Below are 22876 nucleotides of genomic sequence, written 5' to 3'. Positions count from 1 at the left end.
CAGCCACTCATCCAAAGCTCCTCAGATAGTCCAGACGTCCCTTGACCTCAGCACTTAGCTCAAACTATAAAATGTCTATTCACTTCCGTGTTTCCATTACTAAACCACAGACCTTCAAAGGCTGGTCTGGCTGCTGTGTCATCTGTCTGTGACAACTGCACAGAGGCCAGATCAAGGCAGGGCCCACTGTATCTCACATCCCATAATCCTTGCCTGGGGCCTGGACATCACCGTTGTCTCCTGGGCCTCCAGGTTGTCTTCTTCTTCCCCTGTACCACACTGGAATCCCACTAGTGTGGTTTCCACATGCAAGACACTGCCCCGCATGGCCACCGTTCTGGGGGCTCCCCAGAGCACGTGTCTGATCCCCAGACCCTCGCTCTATGCAGAGGGGCCTCCATACCCCCACTTTACGTGTGAAGAAACGGAAACATGGACACTTTGCTGTGCTGATTCTGGGATTTGGAAACAGTTGTCCTCCATGTGGGTTTCCCTGTCTGCTGTTCCCATCCTCCAAAGGTGGGGGCATCGGAAGTCAGCCCTGGGCCTGACTCCTGTGTGTTTGCGGGGAGCTCTGCAGGGACTGCGGACCGACTTTATTTTACGTGTATGAGCATCTTACCTGCCTGCATGTACAGGTATGTGCATCACAGGGATCAGATTAGAGCGTTGGATTCCTGGAACTTGAGCTACACATGGTTGTGAGTCACCATGTGGGTGCTGGGAACAGAACTCTGGTCCTTGGCTGGAACAGCCAGTGCTCCCAACTGCCACGCCATCCCACCGGCTCTGGGGACACCACTCTGCCCCAGTGCTGCTCTGCTTCCTGACCGCCTCGCCCCTCCCTGAGAGAAGCCTGGAGGTCAGTCCCCACTCATCTCTCTCCCTCCCCCTGGCTGCATCCACACTCGGCTTCCCGACTGTGCCCCAAACACCTCAGGAACTGCACCACTGCCCTCCGCCTCGGATGGATGCTATTCACAGCTGTCTCCCAGACCACTCAGCTGGCGGCCTGAGGAACCGCAAGCTACAATCATCACACACACACAGACACACACACACACACAAACACACAGACACACACAGACACACACAGACACACACACACACACCGCTTAAATGACGCAATAACACTCATCCTTCAACTACTGACCAATGTTCTCAGCTGTCTTTATAAAGCCCTGAGCACATCTGTCTGCCCCCTAAGACCCTACCTCAAGCATCTCCCATGAGGCCTTGCTCCACCTCCCTCCCCCATCTCACTCTCTACCCCCACACTGCAATCGCCTGCCAGGTCCACTCAGCCATCCACCAACAGATCTCTAAATATTTACTGAGGCTCCTTGGTTGGCCAAGCAGGTGGGAGTGGGGCAAGGCCTCCTGGGGGAACAGTGGGCCCCGAGCAGAGGAGGGGAGATTGCTTCTTCATGGTGGAATAAGATGCCATTGTGTGAGTATGGAAAGGGGCTCATGGCAGGGGCAGGGGGAGAAAAAGGGGGGGTTAGCTAGATTGTATGAAGCCCTGGATTCAGTCCCCAGTTCTGGAAGAAAAAAAAAAACCTAAAATAAATACTAGGTGAGATAGAAAGAGTTTAAAAGGGGGCAGGGGGAGAGGTAGGGCAATCAAACACACATGACATGAGGGCAGAAAGGACTATTGGAACGAAAAGGTCGCAAGGGTGGGGCAGGAAATTGAAGACGTAAGAAGGGGATCAATAAAATGTATGAAAACACTATAATAAAACCTATTATTGTGGCTGATAACAATCAGCCAAATTTCTTTTGTTTCCAAAAAGAAATTTTGGAGGAAGGGCCACCTGAATGTCCCAAAGCCAACGGAAGCCCTTGTGATTGTCCCTCTGATATGTCCAAACCCACACTCCAGGTGGGGAGGGAAGCCAGCCTGAAACCCACGTTTTGCCAAATGCTCTACCAGGCTCCACCACTAGGGGGCGCTAGAGGAAGGCTTCAAGGCTGTAGCCCGAGGGAAGGCTTGCTCGGCCGGGCTCCTCTCCTAGGGGGCTCTAGAGCGGTGGGTCTCAACCTTCCTAATGCCGCGACCCTTTAATACAGTTCCTCGTGTTGTGGTGAGCCTCAACCATGAAATAAGTGTGCTGCTGCTGTAATTTTGCCACTGTAATGAATCGTAACGTAAACGGCACAGTTTCCCAGTGCTCTTAGGCAAACCCTGTGAAAGGGGCGTTCACCTCCTGAAAGGGTGGCAACCCACAGGTTGAGAGCCGCTGCTGTGACGGGGCCTTGCTTTTGACTCCCTCCTCCCCTCCCTCCCTCCCTCCCTCCCTCCCTCCCTCCCTCCCTCCCTCCCTCCCTCCCTCCCTCCGGGTTTTCCTTTGCTCTTTGCAGAGTAGCAACAACTGCAGGACCGGCTTTGCCCAGCGCCAGCCTCAAGGGGGCCAGGCTACAGCATCTCTGCATTTCTGATAAACAGCTCTAGCTTTCTCATTTGCTGTCAGAACTAGAGGTGTGGCCACCTTCAGCACAGCGCTGGAGAGGAAGGGTGGGCAAGCGAGCCCCACAGCTGGGCCAGCTGAGGGGCCTTAGCAAAGCCGGAGTCCAGCTCCTCACTTACATATCGACTGACTGCGTGTCCGTGTGACAGAAAGGCTGAGTGGGTCTTTACTCCTGACCGGGAGGTCGTGTACTCTCTCCCTTGGCAAGTCAATGATGTGGTGAGGATCTGAGGCAGAAATGACCCACAGGTCAGTCCAGACGGGCACTCAGGCCACACGGTCCTCAGACAGACCACGATCAGGTGTTGAGTGTCCCGTGGGACCCTCCAGGAGCCAGGAGGGGTGTCTCAAAGGACAAGTCACCACAGAGCGTGGGTTTGCCTCTGCGTGTGTCACGGCTCTTCCTGCAGCCCCACAGGGCACCAGCACTGTGCCAGTTGCTGGATTGCTGGGCTCAGGGGACTGACCGGCCTCCCTCCAATGCGGAGCTGGATGGCTCCTTTGGTAGACAGGTGTGTGGAAGTCACACGGTCTGATGTGGTGAAAATCGCCATGAAATCCAAACACCTGTCAAGCGTCAGCAGCGCCAGGCAAACAGTGGCGCTCTGCTCTGGGATGGGAAGGCTGCGGCCTCTGAATCTGGCGGTCTTCAGGCAGGAGTGGTCGCCATGTGCTCACACCTACCACTGAGCTACACCCCCAGACATCCTCTTACTGTCTCTCTGTGTGTGTGTGTGTGTGTGTGTGTGTGCATGTGTGAGCAGAGGACAATCTGCAGGAGCAGTCTCTCTCTCTGCCGTGTGGCTTCCATCAGATTTGGGGGCAAGGGATCTTCCTCACAGCCATCTTGCTGGCCCCCTTTCCATTTCATCCTGGGACAGAGTCTCACAGCCTTGCCTGGGTAAGCTTAAATTTGTAATCCTCTCACCTTAGCCACGAGAGTGCTGGGATTTCAGTGGCCCTGCCGGTTAGTTGGCAATTCTTTCTGGAGCCGGGGAGATGGCTCAGTGGGTGGAGTGTAATCTGGGCATGGAGAGGCCGCTGTGACCTCAGCACTCCGCTCGTGGGAGGGGAATTCACAGGTGAGCCCCTGGCCAGCCACTTCAGCTGGCAAGTTCAGTGAAGAGACTCAAGATGGATGGAGGGCTGCGGAGGCGGCTCCTCGGTTAAGACGACCCAGGTTCGATTCCCAGCACCCAACCATCTGTGATCCCCCTTCTGGCATCTCTGGGCACCAAGCACACGTGTGACACATATATAAAAATGTATATATTCATATATGTACAGTACAATGTGTGGAGGGGTAGAGGAGAATCCCAGGTACTAACTGCTGGCCTCCACACGAGCGCTGCACACACACGCAAATGTACACACATACACTGTACACATGCACACAATTCCTGTGTTCAAATAACCACAAGGCAGGCCCAAGGGCGCATGCCCAGCCATCCCAGCACGTGGAAGACTGAGGGAGGAGGAGTGAGAGTTTAAGGGCTGGGGCTCAGGGCATGCATCTCACACACACACACACACACACACACACACACCACATAACTGCTATGATTTCAGTGAGGTAAGCAGTTAGTTTTATCTCCAGCCTGGCCTTAGCCTACGCCAGCAAGGACCACTGATGAGCTTCGAGGGGCTCCTTGGACACGATCAGCAAAGTGCCGACCGAGCGGCCATCAGCACGGTTAGGGGCACAGTAAGAACCATTTTCCAGGCCACCTGCCTTCGCATGTAGCACACACACAATGAGATTGGTGGGACAGGGCCCCTGCTCCTTTCACGCCGTGCATGGCGGCACTGACCTGTCACTCCCCGGAGGACGAAGAGCTGCTCTTGAGTTACTAGGCAGGGAAACAGAGCACTCTAAGGAGCAGGCTTTTGCTACCGCGGCGGCCCCGGTTCCTTGGGCCAACCTGGAGCTCTACTGGTTTCCCAGGTATGTGAGTTTCAACCCGCAGCCAGGAACTGGGGAAACACCAGGCGGGTCCATCGCCCTATCAGACACATTCTGAGTTGAATTTGGGTGCTGTCCACCAAGTGATCATATCGCCTCCCTGTGGGCCAGCAGGCCAAGCTCTCTCTCTCTCTCTCTCTTTCTCTCTCTCTCTCTCTCTGGCTCTCTCTCTGACTCTCCCTCTCCCTCTCTGGCTCTCTCTCTCTCAGACTCTCTCTCTGACTCTCTCTCTCTCTGACTCTCTCTCTCTCTCTGGGGATGGAACCCACAGCCTCGCATATGACAGGCAATTGCTCTACCATCGCTAAGCTACAGCTCTGGTCCGTATCTGGTCTTTTCCTTATCTCTTTCTCCTTCTCCTTGTTCCAAGGCAGGGTCTCCCTTGTCGTCCTGGCTGCACAGACCAGGCTCAGATCAAGCTCAGAGATGGCGCCTGCCGGCTTTGCTTGGGTCACTGGTGTGTGTCGCCACGCTTGGCTAACTGGTCGTTCTCTACCAAGAGTCTGCCTGGGAAAAGTAAGAGGCCAGGGATGGCGGTCCACATCTACGATCCCAGCGCTTGGGAGAGGGAGACAGGAGGATCAGGAGATCAGAGTTATCCTCAGCATGGTCCAAGGCCAGCCAGACTATGTGACATTCTACTTCAAAAGAATTAAAAGCTAGATGTCTAGATAGTGGTGGCACACACTTTTAACCCCAGCGCTTGGGAGGCTGAGGCAGGTGGATCTCTTTGAGTTTGAGGCCAGCCTGGTCTACAGAGTGAGTTTCAGGACAGCCAGGGCTACTCAGATAAACTCTGTCTCTAAAAAAAAAAAAAAAAAAAAAAAAAGTAGGAAAGAAAAGAAGGTAACTGTGGTGGCTGGCACCTGTAATGGGGGTGGGGGAGGGGCTGCTCCAGAGGCTGACGTGAGAGTCACTTGAGCCCAGGGACTGGAGGTCTACACAGACAACATAGCAAGAACCCATCTCAAAGAAAGAAAGGATCAAAGGATGAAAGGAAGGCAGGGGTGGAATGAAAGAAAGAGGGGAGGCTTGAAGGCTAAGAGAGCACGTGCTGCACTTGTAGAGGACACAGGTTCAAGTCCCAGTGCGACAGGGCAGTTCCTGTCCATTTGTAACTCCAGTTTCAGAGGATCCAACCTCCCCTGGCCTTCACAGGCACCGGGTACCACATACACACATGCGAGCAAATACTCTCTATATCCATACACACATATAGAGAGAAAGTTAAAATCTATTCAAATGCTAATAGTGTGTCTGCATGGGGCCTGCAGCTATGGAACTGTTCGGGGTGAAACAATCAGATACTATTTTGGGCCTTCCTCACTGGCGCAGCCCCCACCCCACCCCACCCCACCCCCAGCTCACGAATATCCACTGTTGGCAAGTGCTCAGGAAACCTGACATTCTCCTCCATTTTTGTGGGACTATAAATGGGCGGAGCCTTTTTGGCGGTATATCCTTCGAGGCAATCCCTGTTCTTTGACCCGGCCCTCCCACTTCTCAGAACCCATCCCTCAGGGACATTCCCACAAACCCACAGGCTGAGTTCAGAGGGGCAGCGGCGACGCCCCGCCAAGACTGGAAGCCACAGGGCCAGCCTTTGATGGGGCTAAGCTTAATAGTTCACGCCCCAGCCATGAAGGGAATTCCCCAGGCTTCCCTTTCAATTTCAAACAAACACTGGCATCCCAGTGAGATCCTCCTCTCCCCATCTGACCGCTGCAGGTGGAAGCAGGACGCGCCAGCCCCACCCGTTCCGCTGCTCCAGCCCAACCCCACGGGCACTTGACTCGGCCCAGGGACCCCTGGCATGACTGACACTGCAGCTCAGGCCTTCCTGGTCTAAGCCTCCTGTCAATCAGCAGAGCCATCCGCTCCCCCTCCCCTCTCCCTACAGTAGCTGCTTCCCAAGAGCGTATCCAGAGGTCACACTTTCCCCTAGCGAGGTAAAAGACCCGAGAGGTGTGTCTCTTCAGTTAAATGCAGACAAATGAAGAGGAAGACAGAGAGGGCAGCTCAGTGGTTAGTGAGGGTGTTCACTGCCAAGCCTGCTGACCCGAGTTGGATGCCTGGAACATATATGGTGGAAAGAGAACTGACTGACTTCCACAGGTTACACTGTGTGCCATGGTAGCCACACACACACACACACACACACACACACACGCACACACACATGTTTATTTTTAAAAGGACTGTGGTACCGATATCTGTGATAACGTAGATGGTACCGATATCTGTGATAACGTAGATGGTACCGATATCTGTGATAACGTAGATGAACTTCAGAAACAACGGGCTGGAGAGACGGTTCTGCACGCTAAGAGCCCTGGGTTGACTATTTTCAGGGGATCAGATACCTCCTTCTGGCCTCCACAGGCACTGCGTGCACATGGTACAAAGACATACATACTCACGCTCTTGAAGAAAGAAAAATGTTAAAATAAATCATACTGAGTGAAAAGAGCCAGACTGAAAAGTCTGTCTGTTGGATGATCTGGCGTATCTCATGTATCCATGACAGATAACTACAGAGACAGAGAGACTCCTGGCCTTCAGAGGCTGGGGCGGTAAAGACAGGATCAGGGAACATTTACTAATGAATCCAGGTGTGTGTGTGTGTTGGGGGCATATAACACTTTCACAATAATGATTGTGTTATATGCCACTTATCCGTAGTATTGTTGTACAGGGTCTTATTATGTAGCCCAGGCTGCAACTTACGACTTTCCTCAGCTTAGACGCCAGGAGCTGTAAGCAGGGCTGTCCACTACTGTGCCTGGCTGAAGTGTATATATCCTCTAGGACGGTTACTCTGAGGCTGGAGAGATGCGGAGGGCACGCCTGCTCTTGCAGAGGACGGGGGATTGGTTCATGAAAGCTCAACCGTCTGTCATTTCAGTGTCAGGAGACCCATCGCCCTCTTCTGGCCTCTGTGGGAACTGCACACAAGGTGCACTTCCAAACATGTAGGCAAAATGCTCAAGCACATAAAATAAAGTTAAATACATCTTCTGAAATATTAAAATGGTTACTTCTGGTTTTGTTGTTGTTCTTTTTTCGAGACAGGGTTTCTCTGTGTAGCCCTGACTGTCCTGGAACTCACTCTGTAGACCAGGCTGGCCTCAAACTCAGAAATCTGCCTGCCTCTGCCTCCCAAGTGCTGGGATTAAAGGCGTGCGCCACCACTGCCCAGCAAAATGGCTACTTCTGATCTGGGCATCTGGGAGCCTGAGGCAGGTGTATCTAGTGTTCAAAGCAAATCTGGATATGAGACCCTGTCTCAAGAAACAAAACTAGGGGGCTGGAGAGATGGCTCAGCGGGTAAAAGCACCGACTGCTCTTCCAAAGGTCATGAGTTCAAATCCCAGCATCCACATAATGGCTCACAACCATCAGTAAAGAGATCTGACACCCTATTCTGGTGTCTGAAGACAGCTACAGTGTACTTACATATAGTAAATAAATAAATATTAAAAAAATTAAAAAAAAAAAAGAAACAAAACTAGGGCTGGAGAGATGGCTCAGCGGTTAAGAGCACTTACTCCTCTTCCAGACGTCATGAGTTCAAATCCCAGCACCCACATGGTGGCTCACAACCATCCTTTAAAAAGAGATCTGACGCCCTCTTCTGGTGTCTGAAGACAGCTACAGTATACCTACATATAATAAATAAATAAATCTAAAAAAAAAAACAAACAAAACTACGGCTGGAGAGATGGCTCAGCGGTTAAGGGCACTGACTGCTGTTCCAGAGGTCCTGAGTTCAAATCCCAGAAACCATATGGTGGCTCACAACCATCTGTAATGAGATCTGATGCCTTCTTCTGGAGTGTCTGAAGACAGCGACAGTGTACTTACAAATAATAATAAATAACTAAATCTAAACAAAACAAACAAACAAACAAACAAAAGAAACAAAACTAAGGGCCGTGAGAGGCTAGACGACCAAAGGTGCTTGCAAGTGAGTCTGACAGCTGCAGAGTGGTCCAAGGAGCCCGCATGGTGGAAGGAGTGAGCAGAGTCCTCCGAGATGCCCTCTGACCCCTAAGCACACAAGACGTAGCAAGAGTGCATCTGTGTTCCCCTGCCCCACCCACAATAAATAAGTGTCGGAAAAAAAACCCAACCAAATAGAAAAAATAGCTAACCTTATAATATATGAAGGAAAAGAGAGGACTTTAGAAGAAGTGGTGTGCATCTTTAATCTCAGCCCTAGGGAGGCAGCGGCAGGTGGATGTCTCTGAGTTCGAAGCCAGTCTGGTCTACATAGTATGTTGCGGGTCAGCCTGGACTCTATATTAAGACCCTGTCTCAGAAAGAGACGGAGCCGGGATCATTTGACAACTCTCGGCCCTACCAGAGTGTCACATAGTGGCTGCGCGATGCAATTCAAAAGTGCTCCAGGTCCCTGTCCCCCACGCTCTGACCCTCCCTGTTGGACCACACAGTTGCCTTCAATCCTTTACTCCCTAGATGATGGTGAGCTCGGTCTAACCTCCAGGCGACCTTCTAGCTCGGGAATATTCTTACCTAAGACAGAACCTCCTTTCAGCCGGTATTGTGAGAGCCTGTGAAGTATCAAAAATGTTCTAGAGGGGGCTGGGGAGATGCCTCAGCGGTTAAGAGCACTGACTGCTCTTCCTAAGGTCCTGAGTTCAGTTCCCAGCAACCACATGGTGGCTCGCAACCATCTGTAATGGGATCTGACGCCTCTTCTGGTGTCAGATGAAACAGAACGGTCCAAATATAAAAGAAAGAAATCATTGAGGAAAGGTTAAGGCCTGAGCAGCAAGATGCTCAGCAGGTCTAGGGACTTGCTGACAAACCTGACTGACTTGGGGAGTCCGCTTCCCCAGGACACGCGTAATACAAAGAAAGAACCGACTCCGGCAAGTTGTCCTCTGACTGTCACTTACATGGCAAGGCACACCAGACTAAAGTTTAAAAATGTAATTTAGCCGAGCGGTGGTGGCGCACGCCTGTAATCCCAGCACTCTGGGAGGCAGAGGCAGGTGGATTTCTGAGTTCAAGGCCAGCCTGGTCTACAGAGTGAGTTCTAGGACAGCCAGGACCACACAGAGAGACCCTGTCTCGAAAAAAACAAATCCAAAAAAACCAAAAAAAAAAAAATGTAATTTAACTTTTTAAAATTGGGACAGATCGATATAGACTGACAAAAGAGATGTCAACAGGCTCGGCAGGTCAGGCATGGCAGCGCACACCTAGACGCGGGCACGAGGGGGTGCAGGCAGATGGAGCTCTCTGAGTTTGGGGCTAGCCTGGTCTATACGTGAGACTACTCTGAGGAGAGGCACACATCAACACTCAGATGAAGACAAAATGGAAGACCAGTGGCTTACACAGCACTACGCGTAATAAGATACCATTTTTGCAACAATAAATAAAAGTGGTAAATCTATAACTGGGTGTGGCCATACCTACCACTTGGGCGGCGGAGGCATAAGAACCAGGAATTCACAGTTGCCCTGGACTACACAATGCATTCCAAGACAGCCTGGGCTACATGAGACTCAGTTTCAAAAAAAAAATTTTTTTTTAAATGTAAGTTAATGAATTTAAAGAAAAGGACAGAGAGATCTGCCCCACATCCTGGCTATCTCGGAGGTGTGAGACCATGGCCCACGCCAAGCCGCATGGAGTGACCCCGCTAATCCCTCCGATGGGTTATCAGTTTGTGTCGAATGTTCTCGAACCAAGGCAAACAAAGGGCTTGTGTTGGTTTGGGTTCTGCAATGCCGGAGGTCGAGCCCAACACTCAAAGCTAAACTTGCGCAAGCCAAACCTTCTCCCGCTGAGTAAGCGACACCCCAGTCAGAGAAGAACTTCTGATAACAGGCACGAATGTAATTTTGATAAAAGTATACTTTATGCAAAATAAAATAACAATAACGCTGCTTTCATTTTGTTTGTTTCAAGGCAGAGCTTCCCTGTGTAGCCCTGGCTGTCCCGGAACTCACTCTGTAGACTAGGCTAGCCGCCAACTCAGAGATCTCCCTGCCTCTGCCTCTTGAGTGATGGGATTAAAGGCATGTGAAGCCACACCCTGCTATAATACTGTTTTATAACACACAGTTAGATAATCCAGGACTGCAGCAAGGTGATTTCGTTTATGGTTTTGTTTGGGAACAGGGTCTAGCCCAGGCCAGCCTTGAACTTGCAATCTTGTCTTGACCTTCTGAGTACTAGAATTCTAAGTACGTATCACCACGCTTGGCTGGGAGATAACGGTTTGTTTTTGCTTTTAATTTTTATTTAATGTGTAGGGTGCTTGGCCCGCATACATGCTGGCACCATGCCTGGTGCCAGCGGAGGACAGAGAGGTTATTGGGTGTCCTGGAATTGCAATTATAGGCAGTTGTAGGCCACCACGTGGGTGGATGGGAATCACACCTGGGTCTTCTGGAAAAACAGCCAGTGCTCTTAGCCATCTCTCTAGCCCCAAGATGATGGTTTTATAAGCACTCAAGAGCTGCCTTATGGAAATATTCCTTTCCATCTCTGCACCTACCTAGCTAACCTTCCTTAACACATCAATATTTGGAACTAGAGCGGCATACAGCAGAGCATTTAAGAATGCCAGTCTAGGGGATGTGGTGCAGTCCCCGGGGGCAGGGCTGGATGAGGACAGTAGGCAGGCTGGGATCAGCTGCAATGTGTTTGGCTGAAGAAAGGCCGTGTGCCTGTGCATGGGGGATGGGCAGCGGCCCTATGGACCCTCGTTCCACAGCAGCTTCCAGCACATCCATACCCCTGAGGTTCCCGCCTGGGGTGTTTCACATCCAAGGTGATGTGGACACTGTCTCCATTCTGACAGCATCTGTGTGGCTCTCATATGTCCCCCAGTGATGACCTTCTGAGTTTGGGGCGCACTAAGACTCTGGTAGTCTATCTGACCTATCTGTAGGTCACACAACCAGTAAGGAGCAAGTTCAGTCCAAGCCAGGGTTACCGGACCCCACAGGCAATGTTGTAACACCCTGTGACCACTCCCAGATGGCTCCCTGGTTAAGAGCACTGGCTGCTCTTCCAGAAGACCTGGGCTCAATTCTCAGCACCTGTGTGGCAGTTCACAAATCTTCCCACTTAATCCAAAGCTCTGTGTGTGTGTGTGTGTGTGTGTGTGTGTGTGTATGTGGGGGGGGGAGGGAAGGAGGATACTGTACTATTTCCAAAGGGGAAACTGAGACTCAGAGTGATATAGTGGCTTGCCAGGAATACTACACGATCCCCTCCCCACAGAGTCTGAAGCCCACTGGCCAGCTGCTAACCACTGTGCATGCCCAGTGTCAAGGATGCCACAGTGGACCTCAGACCCCCTGGAGGTCAGGGTACTGGCTGCCCACGCGGCCCTGGGTGATGGAAGCTCACAGCCCTGTCAATGGAACATAACACCTTGACCAAGGTCCTTACACTCCCTGAGGGCTGCTCACAGCACAAGACTTATCTATCAGGAGCATCAAGGCCTCAAGGTAGGTCAGGGGAGGACGTCCTCATCCAGCCCAGGGATGGCTGGTGGAGCAGGAAAAACTGTATCAGAGCGTAACTCCTCGCTCCCACAGTCCAAGCCCGCTGCCTTCTCATGCTGGCCTAAGATGCCTGCTCTGCCTTGTAGGTCAGGCTGGCACAGCAGACTGTGTAGAATGGCCTGAGGTGAGGTGGCTGGTGAGGGGCTAGCACGGGGGCGGGGCTGGGGCTAGGGGTGCCATTGTTGGGGGAGCGCTTGTCTAGTATGTGTGAGGCCCCCGGTTTGAGTCCCCAACTGCTTCCAAGTTTAAGGCACACTAAGACTCAGGCAGGCAACTGCATATCTGCAGACCAAGCAGACAAGAGATCTTGTTGAAGGAAGGGAGGACAGGAGGGAAAGAGGGAGGGAGGGAGGGAGGGAGGAAGGAGGGAGGGAGGAAGTAAAAGAGAAAAAAAAGAAAGACTACGCTGGAGCTAATAGCAGTGAATAGCACAGCCTTCTCTTGCAAAGGACCCAGGTCTGGTTCCCGCAGCCTCATGGCGGCCAGCAGCTGTCTGCAACTCCCGTGCAGGGGATCTGATGTCTTTGTCTTTTTCTAACCTCCATGGACGCCAGGCACACATGTGCTATGTGGGCATACGTGCTGGCAAACACTCATGTACATAAAAATAAATAAATCTTTAAAAAAGAAAAGAGGGACAGAGCCTGAACTCTTGGTGCAGGGGGAATGACGGTCCCCAGCAGTGGCCTCTGGGGGGGATAAATGGATGGGACTCTGAGAGCAACCAAAGATTTCTGGCTGGGGCCAGATGTCAGTGGTCAACAGGCAGCCTGGGGACCAGCCTGAAGGGGTGCCCACTCTGGCTCACAGTCACAAACCGGACAGTCTCACTGCATGCGAGGCAAATCCTTCCTTCACTGTGAGGCTGTGAGGTTGGGGCGCTTGGGCAAGGTCCTGGAGGAACATTTGATGGCTAGAGCAACCACTGTCCTGGTGGTTCCAGGCTTCCTAATGTCTGCTGGGAGGTCTGCAAACGCGGATGCCTTAGGGGCAGACACACCTGGCTGCAACCCGGGAGGTGGAACTTATCCCGGTGTGGCTAAGCTGAGGCCGCGGGCAGGCGGGTGGCAGGGAAGCTCACTCCCAAGTTAAGTAACCGCTGGAGAGTTGCCAGTGTGCGCGCGCACACGCGTATACACACACACACACACACACACACACACACACACACACACGCACAGTGTGTGAAGTCGAGAGGGGCGATCGGGTGAGGACGCCCACGTGCTACGTGACTCTACAAGCCTGGCCAGCCAAGGCAGGCAGCGCACTCAGCAGGACCCAGACTCAGCCTCCATGTGCACCCGGCCTGCTTCTCCTCTACGGTTGACAGCTGCCCAGGCTGGACACAGCTGCCCGGCCGAACCGGGGAGCTGCACTGCAGCCCCTCCCTCTCCCCACTCCCCAGGAGCCGTCAGGCCTGCATTCACCAGGTCCTCCCTCCCCTAGTCTCTGCTGCACTCTAGCCCTGGTCCCCACCATGTCTTCTACAATCTCTACTGTGACCTGGGGCCAGCCTATCCCTCTGTCTCACAGTTGAACCAGCTTGACCTGCTGGGGTTCCGGCTCCTTGATCTGCCCAGTAAGGGCAAGGCCAAGCCTGGCTTGGTTATTTTAAGGTAAAGCAGAGAGCCTGGTACACAGTAGCACAATAAATGCTAGTTGGATGGCAAACAGATGAACATGTTGACAGCTCACATGCAGGCGGCGCCTCTGCCTACAGGCCCTGCCCCAGGTCTTTTACACAGCTTCATCATCTGCTGATCCCAGCACGCTACGGCCGGGAGCTGGTCCTCTAATTTCATATGAAGGCAGGACACACAGCAACGTTAATTTGCCAAAGGTCACATGGGTAGTGCACTGCAGAAGCAAGATGAAAGGGTCTGGCTGTGCAGTGACCAGATACAGTGGTCGGTCTCAGGTGTCAAATCCTTATGCTCACCTCGAGAAGCCAGGGCCACGGAGATGAAGATGCCCGAGGACAGGCTGAAGGCTCGTCCTTCTCTGAAGGGCACCTATTTCTGGGGCCTCCGCTCCCGGGGCTGATGCGATGGGCCTGGGCCGGTGGGTAAAGCCTTAACGCCTAAGTTCCTGACCTACACCCAAACACAGGTGCTCGCACACAGACGCAAACACTCTTTTAGGAAGAGAAGTGGGACGTGGACACAGACCATGGGGAATCTGAACCTGGAACAGCACCAAAGCCTTGGGCCTCCTTCCCTCTGCTCAGGCCTCCCTTTTTGGGATTTGGGCCGGAACACCTCCCAGCTCTGGGGGAGAAGCTTTTAAACCAGTCCTCTACCTCAGGGGACCACGCCTTAGGGCTTGCCTGCAGGCTGAAGTGGAGGGACTAGGCAGTGGGGACCCGGCCCCACGCCCTCCTCCTCAGGAGCAGCTGTTTTGTGTGGGCTTCAGAAACGGCTTGGCTTTCAGTGAGAAGTTCTACTGTTCAAATAACTTCAGAGAATCAATGCCCGGAGGGATCAATGTCCTTGTCACAAAGTGTCCGCTCGTGTCTATCTGGATGACTTTCAGGGGCTCCCAAGGAGTCAATTCTGGCTTGGGAGAGACAGAGGCGGGCCTCACCAAGTCCAGTGTCCCGGCTGCCCACGTTGCAGCTCCCTGCTCTCACCCCAGCTCCTGCCCCTAACGAGTTCCCTCCTGGTTTTCTCTGGAATAAAAGACAAAGCCTACGGGGGTCAGGGGTGCGGCTCAATTGGTAGAGTGTTTGTCTAGCATGCATGAAGCCCCGGGTTCAAGCCTGAGCCTCCCATGAACTGGTGGCAAGTACCACCAAATACCAATCATTGGGAGATGGTTCAGGATGATCAGGGTCATCTTCAGCTACAAACTGACTTTAAGAGCAGTCTGAAGCTGGGCGTGGTGGCATATGCCTTTAATCCCAGCACTGGGGAGGGGCAGAGGCAGAGGCAGAGGCAGAGGCAGAGGCAGAGGCAGATGGCTCTACAGAGTTCCAGGACAACCAGGGCTATGCAATGAATCAAAAGAAAACACAACAAAAAGAGAGAGCAGATTGAGCTACTGAGGCTTCCACATGTGCTCGTACAGCCGGCCACATACATGAACATCACATACAAAAATATGCATCCATGCACACACATGGAAAATGGCGAGAGGAAACTGTATGGTCCCCTGCTGTCTGACAGGCACCGTCCTTGCTATAGGGAGGGGGAGAGTGGGGTTCAGAGCTCGAAGGAGATCTGTGAGCTCCTGCCCAGTGGGTCTGACTCGGAAAACACTCTTTCCACCCTGCCCTTGCCTCCCCGCTCCCGCCCGGCTCCCCTCCTTGCCTTCGTCCCGGCTCTCCCCACGCGCAGGCAGGCTCACCCAGAGGGCCTCTCTCAGAGGCCCAGCTCTGTAAGCCATGTTCCCTTTGCTCCGGTGCCTCCTGACTTCATCATGACCCCCCTTTTTTTATGGTCTCATTATGTAGTCTTTGCTGGTCTGGAACTCACTGTGAGATTGGTATTGGTAATCCCCCTGCCTCTGCTCCCTGTCTGTTATGATTACAGGTGTGTACCACCATGAGGTGTTTTTTTGGAGTGAGTTTGTGGGGGGGGGAGTGGGGATGGGGGAGTCTTGTCCTGCAGCCTAGGTTACCCTTAAATCTTTGCTCTCCCCCTGCTCCTGCTCTGTCCTCTTGCTCCTCCTCCCCCTCCTCCTCCTCCTCCACATGCTCATGGCCAGCCTCTACTCTACTCCCTGTCTTTCTCTGTCTCTACTCCCTCAACTCCCCTCCCATGCCTTGAATAAGCTCTATTCTATATTATACCATCATCATCATCATCATCATCATCATTTGACTGGTCCCTCAGGGGGAAGGGACGGGCTGGCGAGGTGCCCCCTTCCCTCACACCTGACTGCACATCCACCAAACATCTTCCTTCTCTCCTTATGTTTTATAGAACGCCCCCGCCCTGCTCACCGCTTCAGGCAGCACGGCCCTCCTGGGGAGCTGAGTGCGGAGTGAGGGTCACTCTGGGCCCCCCCCCCCCCCCCCGCCGGCTGAGTTTCTCCACCTATGTGAATCTGCGTGGCCCTGGACTGTGGTCGTTTGCTTCTTGGACCCTAACAAGTTCTCGAAGGGCAAGGTCCCTGTCCAAATCCATCACAGGGCAAGACACACAGTAGGTGCTCCATCCGCACCTAATGAGAGCTCTGTTTGTGTTTTTTTGGTTTTGGGGTTTTTTTTAGCTGGGTTTGTAACAAGGTCTCAAGTGACAAACCTAGACTGGCTTCACACTTACAAAGTAACAAAGGGTCTTCTGCCTCCGCCTGTCCCGTGTTGGGAGCACAGGCGCACCACCTCCACGCCTGGTTTATAAGGATTGAACCCAGGGCCTCAAGCCTCCCTTGACTACTTCAAGCTTTTACCTAATTCCGACTCTACGTGATCATCATTCACTGATCACCTGAGAAGAGCATCCTGGGAAAGCACAGGAGGTGACGCAATGCTGTGCCTTTCCTCCCTGGCAAAGGTTAACTAGTACACCTTCAACCTCAGGCCTGTTTCTTTCCCTCTGCGCTGTGATCTGGCTCCATCTTCCCTTCCTCCTTCCCCAACCCGCCAGCCGTACCCGGTTGATGAGCTCGCCAACCATGCCCGTCCAGGAGCCGTTGGGCTCAGGTGCCCCGTACAGCCCGTCCTCTACCAGCCGCAGGCGGTACCGGAAGCGCAGCAGCTCGGCCAGCTCCCGCAGCATGTCCACGCAGAAGCCTTCGAAGCGCTCGTTCCCCGACAGCGCCTGGAAGTTGGGCCGGCGCATGACGTACGGGTTCTCCTGAGCGGGCAAGAGAGAAGCAGGGGTCAGAGCTTAGGGTTCGAGTCCGTCCTGGAGCCTGGGGCCCGGGGCCATCTGCTAGAGAGGAATCTGCCCCCAGTGTAGGGCCGGATGGCAGACCCCTGCATGCTTGCTTGTTCTGTGATTGTGTGTACATAACCGAGTGTGTGCCTGTGTGGAGAGGCCTACCACAGGTGCCATTCCTCAGGAGCTGTCTGCCTTGGTTTTTCTTTTATCTCCTTTATTATATGTATATAGTATGTTGCCAGCCAAGACAAGAAGGCATGGTTGGGTCCCAGGAGTTAACAGGCGGTTGTGAGCCCCCATGTGGGTGCTGGGGACTGAGGAGCTCACACCTGCCTGGGGGTAGCTGGGGCTCTTAACTGCTGAGCCATTGTCTCTCACTGGCCTGGAACACAGAGGAAGGCAGGCTGACTGGCCAGCAGGCCCCTGGGATCTGCCTGACTCTGCCTCCCAAGCCTGAGGAGTTTTTTGAGACTGGGTCTCATGTCACCCAGGCTGAACTCAAGGTACAGACAAGGCTGGTCTTGAACCCTTGGTCCACCTGCGTCTACTACCAAGGGCTGGCTTTACAGCAGTGTGCTACCACGCCCAGCTAGTGCACCTCCTGCTTTAGAAGGCCTTGAGCAGAGAACAGGCCTGAAGCTAAGGGGTTTGTGGGTGAAGGCTCTACCAGCCTCTTATCAGACTGTCACAGGGAGACAAATGACTACACAGCCAACCCAAAGCCCACTGGGCTCCCCCCTCATGCCTGCGATCAAGGGGTGCTTTAGAGGGAATCTGACTGCCGCTTGTATCAAAGTAGAATGAAGTTTTTCCAAGGTTCTCTTAGGACACACATGACCCAAATTATCCCTATCACACGCACAGGTACACACAGGACCGGACTCAGTCCCACCAGACAGCCCGTGCTCTCTGTTGTCACATACGTGGGTAGTTTCAGTGTAGAGTTCCTCTTTTTTTTTCACACGGCCGGGAGTGAGTCACTACACCGACTTTACGAGCGAGCGAGCCACCGACGTGCCCCAAGAGAGTATCCCTCACCAGGATTTCACTCCAGCCCGAGCTGCCACGCGGCAGGCAGGCATGACACGCCAGATGGTGAAATTGCAAGAGAATTTGGAAGCTTGGATTGTTTTGTAAAATCTCCTGATTATGAATGTTAGCAAGTCATTCAAATTCTAATGCCACTTTTTTTTTTTTAGGCCACACGAACACACCTGCCAGTTTGCAGCGTCTGGCCTTTTGCTATGTGGATGTTCTTTTGGTTGGTGTTCTTTTGAGATTTTAAATGTTTGTGCATAAGGGTGTTTTGCCTGCATGTATGTCTGCATGCCACAGACATGCCTGGTGCCCACAGAGGTACCAGGAGAGCACTGGATCCCTGAAACTGGAGGATTGTAAGAATACCACGTGGGTGCTGGCAACTGAACTCCGTCCTCTACAAGTACGGCCAAGTGCTGTGTGGTTTTTGAGATAAGGTCTCACTACGTAGACAAGGCTGGTTCCACCCTCACAGTTCCTCCTGCCTCTTCCACCTGAGGACTGGGGTTAAAGGTGGGGCGACCTTAAACTCACGATCCTCCTGTCTCAGCTGTCTGGGTGTGGGGACTTAAGATGTGAGTGTCATCGTCCGTGGCTACCCTGAAGATTACTTTTGAGGGTCACAAGAGAGCTCTCTTGCTCTCTGGCGCAGCACAGAGGCCGAGAGACTTCCAGAGTCCAGCAGAGGAAGGGCGTCTGGAGGCCACTGGAGTAAAACCATCACTGCCTTGGCAGTTATCATCTAAACGGGTGGTAGGGCAGTGTCCCATCACACAAAGGAACGTGGGGCTCAGAAAATACCCAAGAGGGAACTCTCTGGTAATAACAGCCATGATGATTACCATGGGACAGACCCTTCCCCATGTCCCTGTGTGTAATTTTTAGATAATTTGACTTGAAAAAAATTATTTATCCTTAGCTAGGTGGTGGCGGTGCTGGGTGATGGTGAGTACCTTTAACCCCAGAACTTGGGAAGCAGAGGCAGGTGGAGCTCTCTGAGTTTGAGGCCAGCAATCTACAGGACAGCCAGGGCTACAGAGAGAGACCCTATGCCAAATTTTTACACATATAAACACAAACAGCACACACACAGAGAGACAGCACACACACAGCACACACACAAAGAACACAGGTCAAAGGGCGCTCTGCAGTCTGTTCCCGCCTTACATCTCCATGCAGGTTCCAGGAATCGAACTCTGGTCATCAGGCTTTGGGACAAGCACCTTTGGCTTCTGAGCCCTCTTGTCAACCCCAGGTCATCTGGCTTTAAATCCTCACAGAAGTCTCTATTAAAGGGGGCATTTTTACACCGGGTGGTGGTGGTGGCGGCAGCGGCGGCTGCGCATGCCTGTAATCCCAGCACTCTGGGAGACAGAGACAGGCGGATTTCTGAGTTCGAGGCCAGCCTGGTCTACAGAGTGAGTTCCAGGACATCCAGGGCTACACAGAGAAACCCTGTCTCAGAAAAAAAAAATCCAAAAAAACAAAAAAAAGGGGGGGGGCATTTTTAGATTTTATTTTTTCTTTGCAAAGCTGGAGATAGTCTAGGGCAAGGGCAGGGCAGGGCAGGGCAGACAAACAGCACTGTATCTCTATGTCACGCCCCAGCCCCTCACTGGCAGAGTCAGGACTGGCTTTTTCTACACGGTTTTGAAACAGGGTTTCAGGAACTTGCCCAGACCCCTGCAGACCAGGGGAGCCTTGAACTTGGGAGTCTCCTGCCTCAGTCTCCCGAATAACTGGGATGAAAGGCCTGGGCTTGTTTTTAATGCACACGCAGTGGCAGTGGCGTCCAGACAGCAGGTGGCAGATGTGGCAATCCTATCCCACTCCCGCCCCTCACTTTACCTGCCCCCCTCCATCAGAAGGTGGCAGCCACCCCCCTCCCCCCGCAGCCTCAGACTTTAGAGCAGTTCTGAGACCTACATGTAAGTGAAGCCCAGGCCAGCCCGAAGGAGGGCAGGTGACCCAGGGCCTGGAAGCCAACGGGAGCGAGCGCCCATGGCTATTCTAGGCTTCTGTTACCTCTTGGCCAGCCACAAGATGAGGGTCAGTGAGCCCCAGGGGGGACAAGCTGAGAACCACCCAATCAAGCCTCAGAATCACAAGAAGTAACAGTTTCAAGTCTCTTGAGTTTTGGGAGTTTGTTAAAAAGCCATAGACTTCCCACAAGACCAGGGTACAGCACAGGCCCGTGTGCTCTCAGACCACAGATAAAACTGAGGGACAGCAGGACAGAGGGAGGCTGGGGCTTCGCTCCCTCCCAAGCTGCCTCTCGGAGCGGGGACGGGTATGTGAGAAAACACTAATAATAGCGGCGGCCGCTGGTGTTTCTCGTGGGCTTGCTGTGTGACAGCTCTGTCAGCGTGGGAGGGTGGTATTATTACCTCTGTCTTACAGCTGAGGACACGGAGGGAAGTCATTGTGACTCCAAAGCCCCAGGCTCTGTTCTTAAGCCCTATGCCAGACTGAGCTCAAGTGGACAGAGTGGGGGAGTGGACGTGGGAGACGCTAGACAGAGCGGGGGTGGGGTGGGGTAACTGGAGAGTAAGAGACCAGAGGAGGAGCTGTGCCGGGCTGGGGTTCTCCTGCCAGGTACAACAGAGGAGGAAACAGGTCAGGGGTAAGAAGGCTAGCCCAAGGCCACCAGCCAAAGCAGAACGGGGGTGGGGGTGGGGTGGAGAAAGCACAGAGCTGAGATCCACACATGGCCCGTGGATCTCACCAGAGCTCTGCTGGGCCCCGTGTGCCTGAGACCGAGGGGCCTGGGCTCCGTCTATCCGCAGCTTACAGAGATGGCAAGGCTGCCAAACCCAGAACTCCAGCAAACAGGGCACAAGACTGCAACTCACAGCCCTGGGCACTCAACTAAAGGTCCAGAGCTCCACCCCCACTCTCCCACCCCACCCCCACCTTTGCCACATAAAGGACTGAACCCAAGGCTCCCACTGAGCAGCCCCTTGGGGCCCTCCATTTGTTAGTTGCATTCATTCATTCGAGACTGAGTTTCACAAAATTGCCTAGGCTGGCCTTGAAGTCCTTCTATAGCCCAGGCTGGCCTTGAAGTCACTCAGTAGCCCAGGCTGGCCTAGGTGTTCTTAGTGGTTCTTAGGGAGGAAGCTCTGAGCCGAGATTATCAGACTCCTTTCAAGACACTCTTTAAGAGACCCAGCGCTGTGGAGCTGTGGACAGGCTAAGGTGTGGCTGAGCCCAGCTCTCAGAAGCTGCCCCAGGACTGGCTGAGCTGAGCATCTGTGCGCAGAAACACAGGTCCAAGAAAAGTCACTGCAGTGGGGCTTGGGTGGGAACAAAGACCTAATTTGGTCATGTTAAAGAGTTCATCGTTGTCATAAAAGGATCCCAGGCAACCACTAAAATAGCAAGGTCTATAAGATATATTAAGAGGAGAAGCGAGCCGGCTACAGAACAACCTGTACAAGATGCTGTTCTCAGTGGAAGAAAGAGCTGGGGTGTGTGTGTATATGTGTGTGTCTGTGTGTGTGTGTGTGTGTGTGTATGTGTGTGTGTGTCTTGTATGTAGAGACATTTCTGGAAGCTGTTAACCTCAAAGAAAGGAAAATGAGGGTCCAGGGAGGGATGGCGGCTATTAACGTTGGGGGTTTTGTATGGCTTGAGATAGTTCTTACTGTATGTACACCACGCTGGCCTCAAACTCAGAAAGCCACTATTGTCACCTTCTGAATGCTGAGATTAAAGGTATGCACCACCACAACCCGGCTGTCCTTATTAACTCTTGATGACAATCCTACCCCCCTCCCCCCCCGTTTGTCTCATCATCTGTCCCCTAACCAATGCTGTCAAATTTCTGTTTTAAGGTAAGACCTCACATTGTGCCCTCAAATTGCTTCTGCCAAATTCTGGGGTCTCAGGTGAGCATCACTACACTGGTCAGCGAAGACTACAGATTGTAGGTGTAGGTGTAGGTGTGGGTACATACACAGATTTACCTAAAAGTGTACAGATTGCAAAGGGTTAAAGCATGTGGAGCCTCAGGAAGGAGGAGTGCCCAGCAGCTGGGTAGGTGAAGTGTCTGCTGTGCACGTGTGGGAGCCTCAGCATACAGCCATGTAAAGCCAGACTTGGCATAGGACCCATGTGTCAGCCCAGCGCAAGGGCGTGCGTGTTGTGGGTGGAGAATGGCAGACCTGGGGCTGCAGTGAGGCCTGTGGCTGATCTAGCAAAACTGCAAGCTCTAGCCTGGAAAGTGGGAAAGAGAAATGGAGGAGGGGGAAGGGGAGAAGGAAGAGAAGGAGCAAGAGAGAGAGGGGGAGAGAAGGAGAGCCTTTTCAAAACAAGACAGAGCTGGCAAGATGGCTCAGTGGACTCAAACACTGGCCACATGGTGGGGTGGAAGGAGACACGCGACTCCCACGTGTTTTTCTCTGACTTCCACAGTGGCAATGATGAACCCGTGTGAGTAAACATACATGCATATGAACACACACTCCAAATGAAAATAAATAAATATGTAAGACAGAGGGCCTGGGAGAATGGCTTAGAGGGTAAAATACCAAAATTATGACAGCCTGAATTGTATCCCCAGAACCCACATAAAAAGCCAGATGTGGCCAGGCATTTGTGGCTCATACCTTTAATCCCAGCACTTGTGAGGCTGAGGCAAGGGGATCTCTGAGTTCCAGGGTAGCCTGATCTACAGAGTGAGTTCCAGGACAGCCAGGGCTACACAGAGAAACCCCATCTGGGAAAACAAAATAACAACAACACAAAAAGCTAGATCTGATGGGTGGAATCTGTAATCTCAGTAGTCCTATAGCAGGGCAGGGTGGGTCAGAGACAGAACTGACTGGAAGCTCACAGGCCAACTTGTGTACAGTACACACTACAGTAAGAGAAACAGGGGAGACCTTGCCTCAAAACAAATCAGGAGGACAGAGCCAGTTCTCAGGAAGATATCACCTGAACTCCACACATGGAAACATTCAAGAAACGTTTAAACAGGCTCAAGGGCCAGTGAAAGGGCTCAGTGGGTAAAAGGTGCTTGCC

General features: G+C 52.8%; 1 protein-coding gene across 3 annotated transcripts in view; it reads right to left on the bottom strand.

Annotated features, from left to right (window-relative positions):
- Positions 1-22876, bottom strand: part of Grik5 (glutamate ionotropic receptor kainate type subunit 5) — a 64361-nt gene that overhangs the window by 22111 nt on the left and 19374 nt on the right. For all 3 annotated transcript variants that reach the window (XM_052168967.1, XM_052168957.1, XM_052168979.1), the window contains one exon: positions 16583-16786. In XM_052168967.1, the coding sequence (XP_052024927.1) occupies positions 16583-16786 (204 nt within the window). The remainder of the gene's footprint in view (positions 1-16582; positions 16787-22876) is intronic.

The sequence above is a fragment of the Apodemus sylvaticus genome, chromosome 1, assembly GCF_947179515.1.
Source record: "Apodemus sylvaticus chromosome 1, mApoSyl1.1, whole genome shotgun sequence".
Classification (NCBI taxonomy): Eukaryota; Metazoa; Chordata; class Mammalia; order Rodentia; family Muridae; genus Apodemus; species Apodemus sylvaticus.
The sequence above is the reverse complement of the archived record's forward strand: the minus strand, read 5'-3'. Positions and strand labels throughout refer to the sequence as shown.